The sequence below is a fragment of the Podarcis filfolensis genome (assembly GCF_964270895.1).
Source record: "Podarcis filfolensis genome assembly, chromosome: 1".
Lineage (NCBI taxonomy): Eukaryota > Metazoa > Chordata > Lepidosauria > Squamata > Lacertidae > Podarcis > Podarcis filfolensis.
The window spans coordinates 106,528,495-106,548,683 of NC_139604.1; the positions used below are offsets into that span (position 1 = coordinate 106,528,495).

General features: G+C 43.6%; 2 protein-coding genes across 6 annotated transcripts in view; one reads left to right on the top strand and one right to left on the bottom strand.

Annotated features, from left to right (window-relative positions):
- ANGEL1 (angel homolog 1) lies at positions 1 to 17,089 on the bottom strand. Of its 3 annotated transcripts, none has more exons than XM_083614310.1 (10): positions 16,971 to 17,089; positions 10,827 to 11,420; positions 9,442 to 9,668; positions 8,879 to 8,948; positions 7,413 to 7,846; positions 5,766 to 5,892; positions 5,269 to 5,379; positions 3,775 to 3,844; positions 2,766 to 2,929; positions 1 to 1,350 (listed from the first exon to the last, which is right to left on the bottom strand). In XM_083614310.1, the coding sequence occupies exons 1-10, from the start codon at positions 16,984 to 16,986 to the stop codon at positions 1,190 to 1,192; spliced, it is 1,974 nt and encodes a 657-aa protein (XP_083470436.1). In that variant the 5' UTR covers positions 16,987 to 17,089; the 3' UTR covers positions 1 to 1,189. The 3 variants fall into 3 exon arrangements, with proteins under 3 accessions (XP_083470436.1, XP_083470435.1, XP_083470434.1); XM_083614309.1 differs by lacking the exon at positions 16,971 to 17,089 and adding an exon at positions 16,927 to 16,960; XM_083614308.1 differs by lacking the exon at positions 16,971 to 17,089 and adding an exon at positions 13,519 to 14,055.
- Positions 17,090 to 17,114: 25 nt separating this feature from the next.
- LRRC74A (leucine rich repeat containing 74A) overlaps positions 17,115 to 20,189 on the top strand; it is a 35,181-nt gene continuing 32,106 nt past the window's right edge. For 2 of the 3 annotated variants that reach the window (XR_014548859.1, XM_083616691.1), the window contains exons 1-2: positions 17,136 to 17,432; positions 19,436 to 19,558. Coding sequence is in view for 2 of the 3 variants with exons in the window: in XM_083616691.1 (XP_083472817.1) it covers positions 17,396 to 17,432; positions 19,436 to 19,558 (160 nt within the window). In the remaining variant the exon portion in view is untranslated. Of the gene's footprint in view, positions 17,433 to 19,435; positions 19,559 to 20,189 lie in introns of all 3 variants that reach the window. The other variant, XM_083616690.1, reaches the window with a different exon arrangement.

The window sequence follows — 20,189 nt, forward strand, 5'->3', positions numbered from 1 at the left end:
TTTTCTGAAATTATAAAATTTTATTTTTTCAAATTTTAACAAAACATTAAAAATACTGACAACTCTGAATGCGTTCCCTCCCCCCACAAAATAAAGTTGTGCCATGGCCCACACAAAGCTGAAGTTGATCCTGCGGATTCCATGTATCAAGGAAAGGATGTGGGTTATTTAGAGGCTGGCCTTAACTCTGCAGCTGCATGTTCCTGTCACAATTCATTGGTGATAAAGGAAAAAATGAGCAGCAACTGCCAGGACCAGTTGAGGTACCCAGTACTGTGGCTTACAAGCTGTAACAAAAAACAAAGCAGCGCTCATTTGGGTTTTTGCCACTTTTAGTCCGTCTTTTTCTTCCCTGAAGTGCCACCAGAGGCAGCAAAAATGTCACAAGTTGATGGGAGAGAGAAAACAGCCTTCTCAAGAACCTGAGCATAAAATCCAAGCAGGCTCTTAGAGCAGAGATAAAAGTCTGTTACAGTATGAGCAGGCGGCTTCCAAATGTTCATGCAGGAGAGCTGAATTTTGGCAAGGTGACCTCCATAGGGTACGGTTAGTTGACACGGGTTGATTTGACGCTACCACCAAGCAGATAAGAGAAACAACATTTCAGTCAACAAGCACCCACCTTTGGAGGTTATGAGCAGTACCAGCACTTCAAAAAAGCCCTATGTTTTGCACACTTGCAAAAATCATCATCAGCATTCTGGTCTAGGTGCAACAGAAACAGTAATGTATGGGCCAACTGCTGCTTGTGATGAAAAGAAAAAAGAATGAAGCCCAGATTAGACTCAGGCTCAAATCATCTCTAGTCCTGCTAAGGTCTTTGTGGTGCACAAAGACATGCTCTGCTGACTTCTAAGCAATGGTGGCTAAGCAAACTTGCCAGGCTGACAGAAATCTGCTAATTTGCTGGCGGGATACACTTTGTTAAAAGAGAAAAAAAAGCTGGTGCAGCAGCCAAAAACTGGCAGTGAAGCACTGTAGCATTCTGGGTAAACTCAGGTTATTTCCTCATGAAAAAAGAAGTGTGGGAGAAACGAACAAGGACATCTCAAAAAGGGGAGGGGTGAGGGTGGGGAAGATAAATAGCTTTTGCTTTTTTTTTTTTAAAGATAGCTAATGTAAACTTCAACGGCATGATTTTTCCCATTCAGACCAACTCTTGCGAGAGTCCTAGAGATCTGGCACATGATCAGAAGTCAGAGATCTGTAGGCCAAAGCTGGCCAGCAGACAAAGATGATCAGATGAACAGAAAGGGTTTGGCAAGCCATTTGCTGACCAAAGGATATCTTCAGAGAGGAGGGAGAGGTGGCCAAGCAGCTTTAGGGCTCCATCTTGGTACATCCTGCGACCTGAAAATGAATCACAGTTGCAATAAGAGGAGCACCGAGCATGCACACTCATTCCCCATGTGGAGTGGGGGAAGCATAAGCTCAACCACAGAAAGACTGCAATGGAAGTGTCAAAAAGTAAAAATACTGATATTAGCAAGTGTCATGGGCGCGCACACACACACACACCACTCACAAAAACCTGTTTTCAATAACTAAATGCACTAACCCAGACACACCTATACAGCCTCTCAAAATCATAACCAATTAGTTTTCTCATTCTACTACCATCCTTCCCTGACTGTAATATCCTATATGTGTATTCAGCTCATATTCCCAAATCTTTCAGCATTCAATAAAATATGAACCAGGGAAACAGGAAAATGGCAATTTTGAAACTGCCTTATACCAATTGTCTGCCTCAGTAATGTCTGCACTCACTGGCAGGGGCTTTCCATAGACAGGTCTCTCCCAGCCCTACCTGGAGATTCCAGGGATTGTACCTGAGACCTTCTGCATTTTAAAGCACATGCTCTACCAGTGAGAGAACATGTTGCCAATACATGTTGCAGTCATCACGCAAGTGATCACTAGCTTGGTAAGTATAAGCTTCATTTCAGGTTTTACCCTCTCAAATTACTCTCTCAGGCTTCAGACCTCAAATTAAAGTGGGGGAACAACACAATGTAGATGTTCAGTACAGTACAGTGGTGCCCCGCAAGACGAATGCCTCGCAAAACGAAAAACGCGCAAGACGAAAGGGTTTTTCGGTTTTTGCGTCGCTTCGCAAGACGATTTTCCCTATGGGCTTGCTTCGCAAGACGAAACGTCTTGCGAGTTCTTGCGAGTTTGTTTCCTTTTTCTTAAAGCCGCTAAGCCGTTAATAGCCGCTAAGCCGCTAATAGCCGTGCTTCGCAAGACAAAAAAACCGCAAGACGAAGAGACTCGCGGAACGGATTAATTTCGTCTTGCGAGGCACCACTCTATCTCCCTGTGACAAATTGTGGACAGCACTGGACATTGACATTAGGATACTTTTCTTGAGAGCTTTCAGGAGCCAGATCAGAGATGTGAGCATAGATCCTGCTGAAGAAGCATTTGTGGGAGGCAAGGGGCATAGGTCAGAGCTAAAGTACAATAAGAAGGAAGAACTTATGGCAAAACAACAGGAAGTCAGCACTCTAGTCTGTTCCAATCACAATTAAAGGAACAGCCGTAAGAAGCAAAGCACTTACATGATCACCACTGCAACTCACTGCAGAGTAATAGCCAGATGAAAAACAGGGGGAGTTATGCATTTTATGACTACATAAACTGCCATCCTCAGTGGCTCACTGAAGGGCTGAGGCTGAGACAGACAGGCAGTCCATCACAAAAGCTCTGATGAAATACACAAAGTATAGCCATACAGGAGATTTAAGTTCTGTAACACTCACATTCTTCATTATCACTCTTGACAGGCTTTGCTGAATAGAAGATGTAATCAACTGTGGCCCCCACACCCATTGGCATGGTTGTAATCTCAGGGCAACCTCTCTCAGGCAGGAAGTGGCTGTAGGCAGAAGTCAGGTTGAGGCCATGCTGGATACTGCCTGGATACCTGTACAGGAGAAACAGCTCCCCATTCCCAAAACATGGGGAAGAGGAGAAGAAACTCAATTAATGCAAGAAAAGCACTTTAAAAGTACTACTATTCAACTACTCAACTCTGCCTTCCACAGACATTTGCTTTGCTATTACTGTCTGATCCTAGGGAAACTCCCTTAAATTTGATTACAACACTCTATTTGATAAATGACTATTTTCAAGGGGAGTCTGCTCAGAGCCCTAAATCTTGCTAAGGTGGGACCAAGCTAGTGTAGCCTTTATAACTGTTGCACTATCCTGGCATATATCTATTCTTATACAGTGGTACCTCGGGTTACATATGCTTCAGATTACAGACTCTGCTAACCCAGAAATATTACCTTGGGTTAAGAACTTTGCTTCAGGATGAGAACAGAAACTGTGCAGCAGCAGCGCAGGGGCAGCAGGAGGCCCCATTAGCTAAAGTGGTGCTTCAGGTTAAGAACAGGTTCAGGTTAAGAACAGACCTCTAGAACGAATTAAGTTCTTAACCTGAGGTACTACTGTACCTCAATTTGAGTTTCAAGAGAGATTCTCACTTGGCCCACCCATGGTTGGTTTCAATTTATTTCATTGAAACAAATGAAAAGAAAAACTCCCTCCTGTGACCCAGAGAGCAACTGCAGTATGAAGATTAACTTGCTCTTGCAAACACAGCCCCCTTTCCTTGGAGAAAACCTTGACTCTAACATAGGCTTTGTGACAAGGATCATACAATCCCCTTCAACCAAAGGTGACTCCACTATGCTCTCAAGATAACAATCCTGGCTATGGAACTGTCTCATTCATGGGACCCAACACCCTTCCCCTTCTAGTTACCTTGAGTAACACAGATCTGGATCAGAGTTGTTCACTACAGTGAGCTCCTTAGGCCAATGTGCAGGACGGTCTGCAATGCACCAAAGAAAATCCAGATCAGATACACCACTGAACGTACAATTTTTGGGTTAAACTCACAATTAGTAACCCCATCCAAACTGCTGCTTCAACAATCTACATTGTCAAGACCAAGTGGCAAAATGGGAGAGAGTGGGGAACAGGTAAAGGTTTCAGCATTCAATGAAATATATTGGTGCATAAAGAGATTGGGAGGTGAGAACATCTACCACAGTTAGAAATGGGCCCCTCCTGCTTTCTCACCTACAGAACTGGATTAAGCAGTTCATACGCAAACAGGAACAAGATAAAACCAAGACAAGGCTCAGGTGATGAGTAAAGGTGCTGCTCTTTCAAGTAATAGATTTTGCCCAGGATTGAAAGAACCACTTTAGGAATGCCCAAGAGTAATTGTAGACTTTTTCGTAAAACAGCAAACCTGCATGACACACACAAGCTGCCTTTGTAACAGTCCTAAATTTCAAAATAAATAAATTTCCAACAGGATCAAAATAAATTTCAAAATAAATTTGCCACATGGCATGGAAGGCTGATTGCTATTTGAAAAATACAAGCCTCAATGCTTATGTTTTGTGATCCTTGGACTTAACTTGCTGTTGGCACATAATGGACTATCATTACCAAACCGCAAGAGGGTGTCCTCTGGAGAGGATGAGAATAATCCACAAATATCTTTTAATCAGAAGATTGCATGAGGCAGATTTCAAAGATTGGGGGAAACGTAATCAAATTTGACACTCTTTTCGGAATGCAAGGTTTGCTACAAAGTCCTCAAAAGAGCCACAGGGAACCAAGAGAAGCATGCGGCGATGCTTCAGCCCACCAACGAACACCTTCAGCAGCATGGGCATAGCCAAGGGGGGCAGCTGCCCCCACCCAATCAATAAAATTCAATAAAAATACATAGCAAACTGAGGTTCTGACCCCTTATAAAAGGCCTGCCCCCCGACAAAAATCCTGGCTACGCACATGTTCAGCAGTGCCTCAAACCATTCAGTATTATTATTATTATTAAAAAATAATTTGTAATAAGTTTTACAATTTTATATTCAACACAATCAATATTATCACAAAAAGAATGTATAAATCTCTACCTCCCCCACCCCACCTCCAGTGACTTCCCACAACCTCCTCTTCTGTTTCATTAATTGTTTACTTCTCCTCCTGTTTTTTCCTAACTTTAATTTTAATTAATTAAATGTTGTTATAATCTTATAATTTTTGTACCATATTTTCACATTAAATCTTACCCTTTGTTATTTCCCCATTATTGCATCTTGACCTTTATACTTGTTTTCTTAATTGTAAGTGTTTACTCAAACCCTGCTAGTGAGTCCAAGCCATTAAGTATTAAAAGATCTGTTCCAACTAGGTGTATCATAGTTGCAGAATGAAGCGGTGGGAAATTTTGGATACCTGGCGTGGCATCCGTCACACCTTCCAACAGTATCAGATCTGCAGGTCGCTCACATGCAACATCACAATAACGGAACTGAAGCAGGAAGTCACGGCTGTATTTGCGCCTGTCTACAGGGAGAAAGGCAGATCAAAGGAGGAAAATAAAACGAGGCATTTAAGTTGATTTTGATTATTTCCACACAACCTAGTGTTGTTATTTGAATGAAGTGCAGGTACAAGTCCACACTGCACCCATACAACCATCAAAATGCAATTTCAAAACTCAAATGCTGGTTAAAGCGAAGGAGGGGGACCCTAACCTATAATTATGGATGTCGGGAATACACACTTTTATGAATAAACATTACTTATAGGATAGTAACATTATATGTGGTTAGGCTCTTAGCCAGTCTGATGGTTTTAGAGTGTAAAAAACTAGCAACTTTCAGACAGTACATTAATGGCAGAGAACAAGTCTCTGCAACACTTGTCCTCATTTCCACCATGAAGCTCACCTGACTTCTTGCTTTGGCATAGACTGACATACTGGCAGCTGTCTGTAATCCCCAGAGAGCTGGGCCACAGGGGAGTCAGCAGTTTCCGCTGGTGTGGGTTCTGACAGAAGTCTTCCTGTCCAGACACCTACAGGGGCGGAACACAAGCACACACCAAAGTGTTTTGAAACACACAATCTTCTCAAATACAGCAAAATTTATAGTAGGTGCAGCCACACACACAAGCTTAAAAACTGGCACCTACATCTACAGATTTGTGACTATGCTAGGAATTTACAAGCAAAGGAATTAGTCACTTAGTCAAAAGAAAGAAAACCCAATGAAGGGTGTGTATTATGGGGTCAAGACTGCTGTTGCATGCAAGTTTTTGAAGCACCCGTACAGTGCTGCTATCATCAGAATGCCAGCATGTATCTCCCAGCACCCCAATTTAATCTGAAGTTACGCTTTTCAAAAATAATGCAGCAAAAGGAAGCCTGTTGCTAAGGACCCTTTTATAATACTATGCCTCTGTCTGGAAGAACCCAGTCTAGACTATTCCCGGGTAATCAAGAATGTTAGAAATCTAGCCTATAGCAGATGGGGGTATAACAGCAAACGTGTGATTGTCTCAAGGAGAGAAAAAGGTTTAGAATCCAGTAATTTTAAACTGGTATATGCATGACAGTTTTCAATGTGCATCCAATGCACACCCTTATCTAGCAGCCCACACATGCTGGTAGCTTCAGTTTATTCTGCTCCCATCTGACCATTCGGCAAAACCAGCATAGTTTGTGCCATTTGCATAACAGATTTCACATTTTCAGTATAGAATAATACACCCATTTGACTTTCTGCTTTTCATAAAGTTTATTATTTTCAAATGAATAAAATAGAATACATTGGTGGCAGCTAGAATGAGGGGGAATAGTTTCTATCTGTTCTAAATTGAATGTATCATAATATCTGTTTGAACATTTAATTTAACGTAGAAAAGTTTTGTTCTCAATACCTTCCTATTTCTGTGCCTGCTTTGTCCACCGCCCCAGCTTCATGTTTTGTGCTAATATACTAAAGCAGCGGGAAGCGGGTGGCACTGTGGGTTAAACCACAGAGCCTAGGACTTGCCAATCAGAAGGTCAGCGGTTTGAATCCCCATTCTCGGTCCCTGCTCCTGCCAACCTAGCAGCTCGAAAGCACATCAAAGTGCAAGTAGATAAATAGGTACTGCTCCGGCGGGAAGGCAAACGGCGTTTCCGTGTGCTGCTCTGGTTTGCCAGAAGCGGCTTAGTCATGTTGGCGACATGACCCAGAAGCTGTACGCCGGCTCCCAAGAGTCGGCCACGACTGGACCTAATGGTCAGGGGTCCCTTTACCTTTACCTTTACTAAAGCAGCAATGCAGGAAGCTGTCATGCAGATAGCCTAAGTTTACATAGATTCTAGCATGGACTTCTTCCTGTAGCACCTATGACCCAAATACAATAATGGCCTTTTTATCACAAGAGAAATTAAATAATTCAATTTCTCTTAGTGAACTAACCAAAGCCACAAAAAAGGTGGTACAATGGTAGAAAATCTCAGAAGCCGCTAAGTCTACAGAGGAAAGGCATGATGCATTTTAAGCTGAGTCAAGAGATGTTGCCATCTATCCCCTTTCTCTGCTTACCTTCCAGGCTGGCATTCCATGGTAGTACAACTGGCCATTCCGAATGAACTTGTATAGTGGTGAGTCAGGCACAGAGTTCAGGTCCCCACATAAGATAATAGGGCAGTAATTGCCATCAGCCATTTTTGCAGTCTTGTCTACCTCGGCTAGGAGCAGAGCCATCTGAGCCAGTTTGATATCGCCCCGACGGGGATTATACAACACATGAGTGTTTGCCACACACAAGGGGCTGACTGATTTGTCTCCCAAGCTTTCTGGGAGTAAAGGTTGTAACAGCAATACCAGACCCACATTGTCCCTGTTGAGGATGTCCAAGCCAGGCCGAAAGTATTCAACAGGACTAGCACTTATCAACTGAAACTTGCTTTGCTTGTAGCAGATTGCACAACCATCTGTCTTCCTGCCTGTCCTCCGCTTGTAGATGCAGGCGAAGCCTAGCCAAACAACAAAAGGCTTCATCAGATCAATTTAAACAACCAAGAACTTAAGGCTGCAACTCTAACACATACATAAGCCTCACTGAACTGCACTGAACTGTAAATCTGCATAGGATTAGGCTGCAAGTCTCTATAGGCAAGGTGAAATTATATCAAGATCTTATACTTCTGTTTTTACAGTGTCCAGCCAACAAATGTTCCTCCTGTTCATATTGTGAAACCATGCCAAGCCAAACACATCCAACTGTCGCAGGAGTTGGAGCAGATTCAGGAAGGCAGGGAACCATGTCTGGGGTGAAAGTTCCCTACCAACCTACAAGTCAGGGCCAACTTAAAGTCAGACGTTCTAAACCTGGCATGATTTTATTCACAAAGCTCAACTAGAGGTTATAGAGGAGATGCATACAACTGTCTCCTGATACAATTTTTCCTTGTTAAACTGAAAAGATGCTACAGGAGCTCCCAAGTTTGAGCAAAGGAATGTCAAAGACTGTTTAATCCTTTTTGAGCCTGGATGTTTCCCTGCACAAAATCAGTTTCCCCCAACTTGCTTTTCCACTAGCGGGGAGAAGGGTTGCTGGGATCCATATCCTGACTCACAGGAAAAGCAGCTTGCAGGTAGGAGCAGGATTTTGAGTGAGAAGACAGCAGGAGGGAGAGAAGTTAAGCAGCTCCTCCTGCATCAACCTCCTGTTCCTAACTGCAGCCTCCCATGGCTGCTTCTCATTTTTTATTTTTTATTTTAAAAGGAATGTTGACTTTAATCCCCAGCATGAGGCTACAACCCCACTACGAAAATCATGGGAGAAACAGACCAAGCCTCTTACTAAATGATGATACCCTAGTGTGACATTAAAGATAGCAGAGAAGCTCCAACTTCCCCACAACCATTCCTTCTATCAAACTCAGGGGGTAAAGCAAATCACCCCAGAAAAATTGTGGCCAGTAAAACCGTGTAGAAAAAGCAGTGCTTGGAGGAATCCATAGGAGTATTCTTGAGCTAGTCTCCATTGCAAAAACTACTTATACCCATCATTGTAAGTGTTGGTTCCAGCTGTTCCCAATAGTGATTCTCCTGAACTTCTTGGAGACAAAGAATCTGGAAAGCAACAGAGAACATACTTAGCAGCAGCTCTCCCAAGGCAGCCCAACAGAGTAAGTTCCCTCACTATAACTGGTTCTGACTGAATATCTTCCCTATACCTATTTCCCCTACTACAGAGTGGGAAAATACAGCATCCTTTGGGACTACAAGCAATTACATATTCAAAAAACTACTCAAAATAAGGAGAGGAGGTGCAAAGAGTTCAAGGAGTGGGAGACTGAAAGTGAAAGTGCTTACAGATTCACAGTCACTGAATAGCGCTACCTAAAGCCAGAAAGTTCTCAGTTACCCTTGACAGGAATCTACAGACAATCCAAACTAAGAGACAGGTTTACAGTCCCGTGAGCTATGTGCGAGAAGGACCCAAATTCCAGTTGCTGCAAGTGAGGACTCTGGGGGCCATATTATCAGACACTAGCTAAGAACAATATACTTAGGATTTCCCTCTCCTTTCTAATATAGTGCCTAATGCAAATGTTACACTCACTTCAGGATCCCAGTGCTGGATCTCCTGTAAGAGATTTGTAAAGCGATAGCTCCAGTTCATAATGTCTGGATGGCAATGCATATAAAGATGAGGGCTCTGTTCTATCAGGTCCTGGGCCAGAATGTTATACGACATGACTCTGAATTCAAATAAAGACCCAGCCTCTGAGCTCAACTCTGGGATGCAAGCCTGAGCAGAAAGATCTTCCCAGTCCCTCCACAGAATTTCTGCGTAATGACAAAGAAAGGAAGACAAATGTTAGAAATATGGGAGTGGGGGATGAGGGAATAGGCAGAGGAAACTGCATGAGGGAAAAGGCTTAAACCCCCTTCCAGAACCCCAATCCATTCCAAAACTTCAAACAGGTGGGAGATCCTGATCACAGATCTCCAGCATTACAAATAGTTTGACCCTATGGACCAAATCAGATGTGATGTTAAATGCACTCTTACATTTAACATGCATGGTTTTAAAAACTGCAAATGGCACCAATCTGCCTCCCCCACAATGCAATTAGAAGTGATTTTCACCAGGACCAAAGCAGGGGATGAAAGTGTTAAATCCTCTCTAGCTGTGATCCTCATAATTACAATCTTTTAGAAGCTACTACTTACTTTAAAAGGTGCTTGTTAAATGCAAAGACACATTTACTATCTTTACAGTTTGGCCCTAAGTTATCTCTGCTATGTGGGAAATGAGGGATTTATCATTCACCAATTGCTTGAAGAATTTGAACTATGATATGATCGTTCAGAAAGATTCTTCAGATTGTAAAAGTACTCCACTGGCAGAGGTGGATAGGCGACCAATGGATAAATGTCTTTAAAAGCAACAAAGTTAGCATGGTGGCATCTTGAAGATTAACAGATGCATTGTGGTATTTTATAGGGCTACTTCACAAGATGAATTTTTACAGCAACAGACTAAGATAGCTAGTTTTCCAGACTTAAATGTTTTGAGGAAAGATTCTGCAATGCTCATAAGTTTCAAACAAGCACTAGATTCATTTCCTTGAAACTGTACTCTGAAACGTCATCTGTTTCACAGATAGTAATACACCTTGAATAACTCTCCTTTCACTACTTTGCCATGCAGTTCTGATGGCAACTGTTCACAAAACCTTCTGCCTATGCTTTTTGGGCTGTAATTTTGGTCATACTACATTAAACTAGTAATAACATATCCAAACACGAAAGGAGTTCAGCAATGGACTATGCTTCCAAGGCAAAGCTTTGAAGGAGTCTGCGGAAAGATAATACTGGTGTTTTTCAGCTCTTTTGCAGCCTCACACATGGCAAAGATCATACAGTCATATTATATTGGAAAGTTTGGCTCTATGAAAGCAGAGTCAAAATCAGAAGATGAAATACATTCATTATACTCACCATGATAAGGTATCTCTAGTGGGAGTGGCTGAAACTGACCAGCATTCTGAAAAGGCCATACTGCTCCCTCTGTTGGTCCCACATCTGTCTCCTGGGCAGGACTCCAGGCTAACACTGCAGGGTCTTCAATCCACACTTCTGTAGACAGAGGAGCAGCTTCAACCATCTGAGGATCAGCCTGTGTCCTTACTGCTGCCCATATAGCATTGTCCCCTAAGGCCTCCCTTTCTTCTGTGGATAAACTTCCTGTCACTTCTACAAATTCCTGTAGTCCAGGAGACGTCTCACTCTGGACCTCACTTGGCAGCTGCTCCTGGCCACCAGATTGTGGTGATACATTCAGGTCGCTTAAGCTTGTCATCAATAGCTCTGGGCCTTCCAGCCACTCAGCATTTGATATCGTGGGCACCTTCTCTGGTTTTGAAGCACTCTCACTGGCATGGACCTCACCAGCACCTTCCTCCAGCCACTGCTGCAGCAGGGCTTGCTGCTCCTCTGAGACAGGCTTCCCACTGATGGGAGCAGATAGGCCGTCTATATGGGTGGTCGTGCTCTTCGCCAGAAGCATGTTCTTTCGACATGTAAAGAAAGCATCTGCCAAAATAAGCCAACAGCAGATGCTGATTAAAACAACGCGTTTCCAAAGGGTAGCAAAATTAGGTGCCACAAAATTGTTAGAACTAAACAGTTTATGATACGAGGACAATTCAGAAGGATCAGCAAAAGGTTGGCACAGTAGGGCACACCTGCTTTTACCAATCCTGAGAAGGTGGGCAGGAAAGTAGTCCATGCCACTGTCTAAAGCAGTCCTACATTGTTGCAGGTTCATGATTTTGAACATTTGGGTTTAGCAATATCAAGACTTCCTTGATCACTTTGGCTGATCTCAAAATCTCAATGATTTTCTATTATTGATTTGAGTGCAAATAGAAGTAACCATTAACAGACATTCATTTCCAAAATATTCTTACCAGATCAGGAGGCATTGTTAAAACAGATATAAAAGTTAAACAAGTGATATTGGATTACTTCATGAACTGGAACAGAATGAAGTAGTACAGAATGTAAAGGTTTTAGCTATGTTATCTGGCTGGTATATGTATTTAGGAAACAGTAGTTTCAGATTGGAAGGGAGCAAGAAAACAGGGCAGGGGAAGAGGTTTAAAAATCTCCCCCAAAGTCATGATCCCAATCAAACAAACCAGACAGATCTCCTGCATCGGATCTAGTTTGGCTATTAGATGAATCCTCTTCTCTGGGTTAGAATGCTAATCCTTGTTCCCTCACATTTGTCTTTTAGTCATCTGATATTACATGGTAGCAAAATATTTGTCATCATGATGGGTGGAGTGTGATGCAGGATGATAACTTTATTATACAAGAAAATAGGGCCAGGGGTCGCAGAGAAAGACTAACCCTTAAGAGTACTTTCCAGTGTGCCGGAGCCCTGAAAATCGATACATTTACAGTTCAAAGCATTGAATTGTTGAATTGTTAGAAAATTCTGAAATGGGACATCTGTAGCCCCCTTCTTCAAAAGGGGGAGGGGGAGAGAATGTATTAAAAGCATACCTCAAAAAAGGTACTTCCAAAGCCATATAGAAAATGAAAATTGGGCACCTATCTAGCCCCTAACACTCTGATTATTAGAAAGAGTCGTACAAGGAGACAAGGTACTGCTAGGCTACTTAGAAAACATTCTCACTCACTCACGCTCAGTGTAACAGCGACCTAACTTAAAAGGATTACAACACAAATCTGAAGTGTTTTGAACAGTTCAAAAGGCCTATATGTTTCATTTATTATGATAACCACAAATACACGCGTTTGCCTACTCTTCCTACGCTCCCCCACACACTTCGCTCCAAACCACCTGCCTCCTTAATCTCTTTCCCACTGCCATCATCCAGCCAAACCATAATTACTGCATCTAACGTACAGCAACATTTGGTAGGGAACCCGGGGCGGGAGGGGGGGGGGTTGGAGACAAACGCAGCTTCCCAGTCTTCTTCGTCTGGCCTTTTGGGTTATTCCCCCCACCCCGGACGCGTGCGCACGCACCCACGCACACCTTAAAACACACCCTCGTTGAGCGTGCGTGCGTTTTCGTTCCGCGCGGCTGCGGGATAGAGAAACAGCATGGGTAGAAGAAACCAGCCGACGGTACAAAGGCTCTGTTTTGCATTCATTGCCCCGCCCACTTCTGCGTCGGGTCCCGCCCACAACTGGCACGCCTGTCATGTCCCCCCCCCCACCCGCCCCTCAGTTGCCCATATGGGAAAGTGGCCGTCTGGTTTTAAAATAACACAGCCCCCCACTGATGTTAAGCATTTTATTACACTGAAATAAAGCACCGGCGACAGATAATGTTGTCCCCGTGAATGTAGGGGCAGAACTGTTAACCACCTCCACCACCACGTCCTTCGAGGGGGGGGCGGACTTCACAAAAAGGGGTCCCTGAGGCGGGGAGAAGGGGAGGCTTCCAGGCCGCCAACTGAGCGTCGTCCGGCCAGGCCTGGTGGAGAAGCGCGGAGGGGCAGCGGGGATTCCTGTCAGCTTTGGGCCTCGGCTGACAGAAGCCCTCGCGTCGTGTGAGAAGCCGCCTCTTCTTTCTGAGGCGGCTTGTGGGGGGCAGGGAAACAGGAGGAGGCCGGGAAAAAGGAGGGACGGCGGCGCGGGGAGGGGGGGTTACCTCGGAAAGCCCGCAGGAGCCGCGCCACCGGCAGCAGCACGTAACAGAGCACGGTCCCGATCATGCCGCCCGCGCCTCCCCTCCCAGCTGTGGGCCACGCGCGAGCCCGACTCCGCCTCAGCGAGGCTCGAGCGGGCTGATTGGGAGCGGCACGCGGGCGGGATGAGCTGTTGGGCGTCGCGGCGGCCCGAGGGCCCTCCTTGCGTTGGGAAGGCTGGCGGGCCCGGAGGAGCTTCCCCAAGCGAGCGGGGCTGGTGCTCAAGGACGGACGCGAGAGGCTTCGGGAGGCCGCGGCGCCGTCTTCGCCGCCCGCTTGACGGAGGCTGTGAGGGGGGACGGAGCACCTGTACAGATCCCGCTGCTGGATCTCCCCGGTGCCTGCTGCTAAATGCGGAATATCCCAAACAGGCGCTTCTGTGGGAAACTCTGGAAGCCACACACCCCTCAGCCCATGTTCATTTATTTATCTTAGTTCATAAAATGTATACACCCGCTTGGTTTTAGGGCACACTCAAAGTTGAAAAAAAGACATAACAATAAAATTATCCCTGAAAAGTTTGCAGCCGTCATATAAGAGCATGCGGATAGATAAGAACACACTACTATAGGATAGACTGAAGCCAAATTTAAAATCGTGCAGGCTTTCTAAACATCTGGGCAGCTTGTCTAAATAAGACAGCCAATAACCAGGCCTTTCGTTGATCTGATTTACATTCTATGCCCTTTTAAAAGGCTTTTTTGGGGGGGGGTATTGGGTTCTTTTTATTTTATTATGTATTTTGTGGTTTTATATCTCAATTTTATTCAGGGAACCGCCCTGAGATTCCCCAGGTATAGGGCGGTATATAAATTCAATTAATAATAATAATAATAATAATAATGGGTGACTTTCAGTGGGTCGCTCTCTCGCAGGCCTAACTTTACCTCAGAGCATGGGCGAAGCCAGGATTTTTTGTCGGGGGGGGGGCAGAACTTCTGATTTGTATTGATTTTGATTGATTTATGGGGGCCACCCCACCCCCTGGCTATGCCTATGCCCCAGAGGGTTATTGTGAGGTTGAAAGGGGGAGGGGAGTCTATTTGACAGTGGAACCATCTCCCTCAGCCGGTTGTGGACTCTCCTTCTTTGGAGGTTTTTAAGCAGAGGTTGCATGGCCATCTGTCATGGAAGCTCTAGCTGAGATTCCTGCATTGCAGGGGGTTGGACTAGATGACCTTTGGGATACCTTCCTTAGTACTCTTACGATGCTATGATCAAATGTTGGCTACCTGTGGCTTCTTAAGAGGAAAGGCACAATACAGATGTAAAAAATAAATAGTTGGGGCTTCCCAAATTTTCTAAGCGGGGAGGGGTGGGTACTGCAATGAAGCAATGGAATTGCGTTGGGAGGCAATTCAGGCGACCTGTGCTCAGCGCACATCTCACTGCTTCGTGGTTGTGCAAATCAGCATAGTAGCCTGTCAGGTGCGCACCTTAGAAATCTTCTTCTGGAATATCACACACACACACACCTCACTTCAGCACATCCTTGTGGTAGACTTTTCCTGTGCAGTTGGTTATGTGCTTTATGAGGATTTTAATAATAGCACTAGCAGCACAGAATCAAGGCTAATAATTATTATTGATGAATCCAAAACTGGACTGTGTGGTTTGTGAAGCATTCAGGAGCCCTGAATTAGTGCAGGCCTTCACATCTTCCCAGAATTAAAGAAACATGAGACTTGTTTATTAGTGTTTTTAAAAAATAAAATATAATTTGGAAGGGAATGAGTTTCCTTCTGGTGCCTCATACTTAAAAAGTCAGCTTCCATTTCCCCCCACAATCCAAAGGCTTCTTTGAAAATGAAAACAGTTTATCAGATTTTAACTCCATTATTTTAAATTATCTAATTTAAGAAGGTCCTAAAAATAATAGTACTGCCAGCTGCTCTGATTAATTCCTCTCTTTTTTCATTATCTTTTTTGCCTTTTCCTGTCATGTAAGGCCTGGGCCATTTACTTGAACCATGTGGGTTGGTTTTACTAAATTTACCCCATGCTTGTCTGTAAGATCACTCCCAAAATAACCCTATCACCAGCTCCAGTCTTGGATTTATTTACATGCTCATGGAATAAATCAGAGGTCACATTAGGTGATAATTAGAAGCCTTTCTTCTTGTCTAACAGTTATGACTAGTGCAGCTGTCACTGAAAACAAGAAAACAGTCTCTGTTTGCTAATTAGAATTGTAAGCAGCTCACAACTTGCAGCAAGAAAACAGAGACTTGACAGGCACCCAAAATAGAAAGCAAGAGTGGGTGTTAATGGCCCAATCCTATACAAATTTAAGCATGTCTAAACATCAGTTCTCTTTACCTTGTCCATTGAAATTCAATATATAATTTTTATGAGCCACCCTAGTAATTGTATTTATTAATTGCTGTAACCAGTCCAAGGACCTTATGGTGAAGGGCAGGTAAGAAATCAAATAAATAAATAAATAAATAATGATCCCAAGGAACCATCTTTCCAACAACTTTGTGGCGGGAAAGATGTCACTACCACATTCAGCTTGGTTTCCTTCTGTATTGTATGCTACTTTTGGATGGCAACAGATTTTACCATTTTTGCTGTCCATTAAGAAAGGCTATTATTATGAAGCCTCTTGCTCAGCAGTACCTTACCAGCGTTCATGCCTATACAAGTGGTACCTCGGGTTACAGACGCTTCAGGTTACACACGCTTCAGGTTACAGACTCCGCTAACCCAGAAACAATACCTCGGGTTAAGAACTTTGCTTCAGGATGAGAACAGAAATCGCACGGCGGCAGCACCGGGAGGCCCCATTAGCTAAAGTGGTGCTTCAGGTTAAAAACAGTTTCAGGTTAAGAACGGGCCTCCGGAATGAATTAAGTACATAACCAGAGGTACCACTGTATTATGCAATATTTTAAAGCTAATATTAATAAAAATTATGGTTAAAAATTTACACCTCGCTTTCAGATGTCTGCTAGGAGATAGGAGTGTCATACAGATGGTACATGTCTAAATGTTGTGATTGGGAAGAATTCTCACAAAGGGGTCACCTGTGTCCTGAATTGTTGTGATCTGGCTAATTTAATAGGCCTTAGGGTGCCAAATCCATATGCTGATCTTAATCGGCTGCCCAAGGTTGACTGTTGTAAAAAAAAATACCACATTTAAAGAGAGGGAGCTGAACTTGGGTCATGAAAAGTAGCAGCATTAGTACCCAGAACCTTACAGTATTTCTTAGAACCTCGACAGGTTTAGCTGCCCCTTAAGCTAAGGTTACCAGACGTCCCCATTTCCTGGGGACAGTCCCCGGATTTACAAATCAGTCCCCATACAAAATCCATTGAAGTTGAAAAGTGTCCCCAGATTCATTGAAAAGAATCTGGTAACCTTACCTTCAGCAATCAACAGCATCACTTTCTGAAACAAAATCTCTCACCTGAATTCTGATCCATTTTGATCCAGCTCAGCAAAGAAGACCCGATGCAAGTCTGAGCTATGTGACCATAGGAGATACTATATATCTTGAGTCACAATGTCTAGATGAGGTCATGGAATACTTGAGATGAAATTAAAGTGACCTGAACTCAAGGGGAGGCAAACAGCATGCACAACACTCAGACAGTCCCAGTGACTAGGAAATGTCTTCCTAATCAGAAACAATCCCATCTGGGATTCCACATCGCCAGCTGACACCTTAGGTCATGGAAATGTTTCTGTGATGTAAAAAATTGTTATGGTTGGGTAACTCCAGTAAAGATTCTGTTTCGAAAAAATCTGAAATAGAGAGCACAATAAATTACATATAACACTATAAGAAAGGGAAGAATCCACAAGCAGACCGCCTGGTTCCTTAACAACACCATGGACTTTTTGAACTTTGACTTTGAGGAGGATGAAGGTGAGAGTGTTGTATGTGTTTTGTTTAAAACAGCAATCACCAAACAAATGCCCTTAGAGCTTTAGCAGAAATCACAATTATCTGTGTATGTATAAGAGCCAAAAAATGTAAAAGCAGGGCATTGGTGTCTTGATGAAACTCTGAAGTATTCAGGGTTAAGTGAGTCCAGAAACCAACTCTCCTTCCCCACAGCAATCTTTTTCACAAAAAGAAACTAGGAAGTGATGCTCACATGTGCCAGGAATTATAAAGAATCTCAGGTTGATGAAACAGGCAACAACAGTGAGGCTGAGGTAGAAGAACCAACCACTAGTATCACCAAACAGGGTTACACACTACCACAACAGAAAGGTTGTCTGGACTGGTAGGACTGGGAGGAGGGGGCAGAATTAGGGAAGAACATCTGTGCAAGGCTGGCACAGTAAAGCAATTGCCTCAGGCAGCAGATGCTATGTAGAGGCAGTGGCAGCTTCTCAGTCATTCCACCTAAGCCTTCTACCTGTTCGGTTTTGCCCCATGGCTTGTCTTGCATCCCTTCACTTGCCTGCTGCCATCTGGTCCAGTGAGGGGACAGTATTGCATCCCTAGTGCTGAAGCAGCATTCAGCTGCCCATCCAGCTGGCTTCTGAATATGGAACCGGGGAAGGAGGTCACTACCTTATCCTTTGCTGCAAAAATTATTGGGCCAACCCTGCTTGGGTGGTCCATTTCGCTTTTCAAAATAAGGGGTTGAACCTAGATGGCTTTTTTTGGATCCTTTATTCTAGATTATTTCATTTCATTTACGAGCCATTCATCCATTCCCAGCACCCACCAGAATCTTTGATTGTAAGTCAAGACAGTTTTGAAGCCCAGTTCATTCTGAATTGTGGTTATCAATTTTGTTATTTATTTATTATTATTATTATTATTATTATTATTATTATTATTTATTAAATTTGTATACTGCCCTCCATCTGTAGACCTCAGGGCAGTTCACAACTCAAAAACACAAGATAGAAACACAAAATTCATAATACAAGAACAAGAAAGAAAGAAAAACAAACCAATAAACCCAACACACACCTGTCAATGGCCTCGACTAGCACTCTTTTTCCCCACCCATATCGATACCTGAATGGCTGAACTGGGGATCATTCGTGTCAAGCTTAAATATTGAATAACACTCAAGAAGGTTGCAGAAGTGCAGCTCAGTAACCCAATAAGTGGAAGGAAGAGGTTGAACACCCTGTGCAAAAAAAGCGATTGAATAAAGAGTAACACATTTTTTTTCTTTCCTTCATTTGGCTGGACGAGGTATAGCAACAAATCCCTTGTACAGTTTGAGTTGTCTTAAGGGGCAGTTTTCCAAAGCTGTTTCTGCCTAATTGTAAAATAAATTATGAATTGGAGGTGAGAGAGGTGGAATCACATCTAATAGCATCTAGTTACAAATCTTGCTTCCAGTGCCTGTGCAGAGTGGCATTCAAACCATTTCATCTTATTAGAGAACAGCACAATCCCCACCCCCAACCTCCAAAGCCTTCTCTGCCTGATACAAAACACAGCCGGCGTGTCTTCCAAGTTAGCAACACAAGAAAGAGATGAAAGCAGTTGTCATCATTTTAGGTGGTGGGGTCAACAAAATGTGGGGAGCCCAGTCACTGTAAGTGATTGTAGGTGTGAGAAATGACAAACACCAAGAAAGGAGGAGAACCTCATTTGAAATGAGCAACAGCACACCCATTGCAAGGCAAGCATCACAAGACAGCTAGTGGTGGACTTTTCTGGATCTCACAGCAGAAAGCAACCATCAACCTCTGACGGCTTTTGGGTGAGTGTCATGCACACTGGAGAGAAGGGCAAAGATCCATGGATGGGGAAGGAGAGAAAAAGCTCTTTAAGGCGCTTGGGTTCATGAATGGCTTCACTGATGGGCAACGAGGGCTTCTTGTGTAGTGTAATAGGCATAGCAAGGGGCTTGTATTCCTATTGCAGAATGTGTGCAATTAATCTCATTCCAGATGAGTATGGCGAGATGTCGGAAGGCAGCACGTCTGCAGAGATCCTGTCTGTTACTGACACCACTGACAAAACAGAAGAGAAGTCAAGGGATGAAAATTCTGACACAGACCTTGAGATAGAAGGTGGACTGTTTAGTATCTTGTCTTCCAGCCAAACCTTTCCCCTCAGCCTCATAATAACCTTGTAAGATAGTAGTGACTTTGTCAAGGACACTCAGTAGTCATGGGCATAGCCGGGGGGGGGGGGGAGTTGCCCCCCCCATCAAGCAAATCAATAAAAATAAACTAACTGAGGTTCTGCCCCCCAACATAAATCTTGGCTACACCCATGTCAGTAGTTGTCTGTTTAAAAGTATGGGTTCTGTTGCTAAACTAAGGAATGCCTCTATAACCTTCATTCTGGTTCATCAAGGCAAAACAAAACATGGATCAGACACAAATATCAGTGTCGAAGTTATTTGACAATAGTAGGCCTTGTCAATCTTATTTAACTGAAGGCTAACGCGAGTTGCTAGCCACAATGGCTAAGCTCTTGCTCCACAGTCAAAGGCAGTAATGCTTCTGAATTCCATTTGCTGCAAGCCTAAGGGGAATGGGGAATGTTTTCCTGCGCAGATCCTGCTTGCTGGTTTCCCATAGACAGCTGGTTAGCCACTGTGAGAACAGGATGCTGGACTAGATGGGCCATTGACCTGATCCGAAAGGCTCTTCTTATGTTCTTAGTCTCAAAATGTTATACAGGAACCACAATCTA

Coding starts and splice junctions, on each gene's coding strand:
- ANGEL1 (XM_083614308.1), bottom strand. CDS start 13,582: ATGATCGGGACCGTGCTCTGTTACGTGCTGCTGCCGGTGGCGCGGCTC. Junction 11,421..13,518: donor GCTCCTGCGGGCTTTCCGAG/GTAACCCCCCCT, acceptor TTATTTTGGCAG/ATGCTTTCTTTACATGTCGA. Junction 1,351..2,765: donor CAAGAGTGATAATGAAGAAT/GTGAGTGTTACA, acceptor ATTCATTTTCAG/GTCGCAGGATGTACCAAGAT.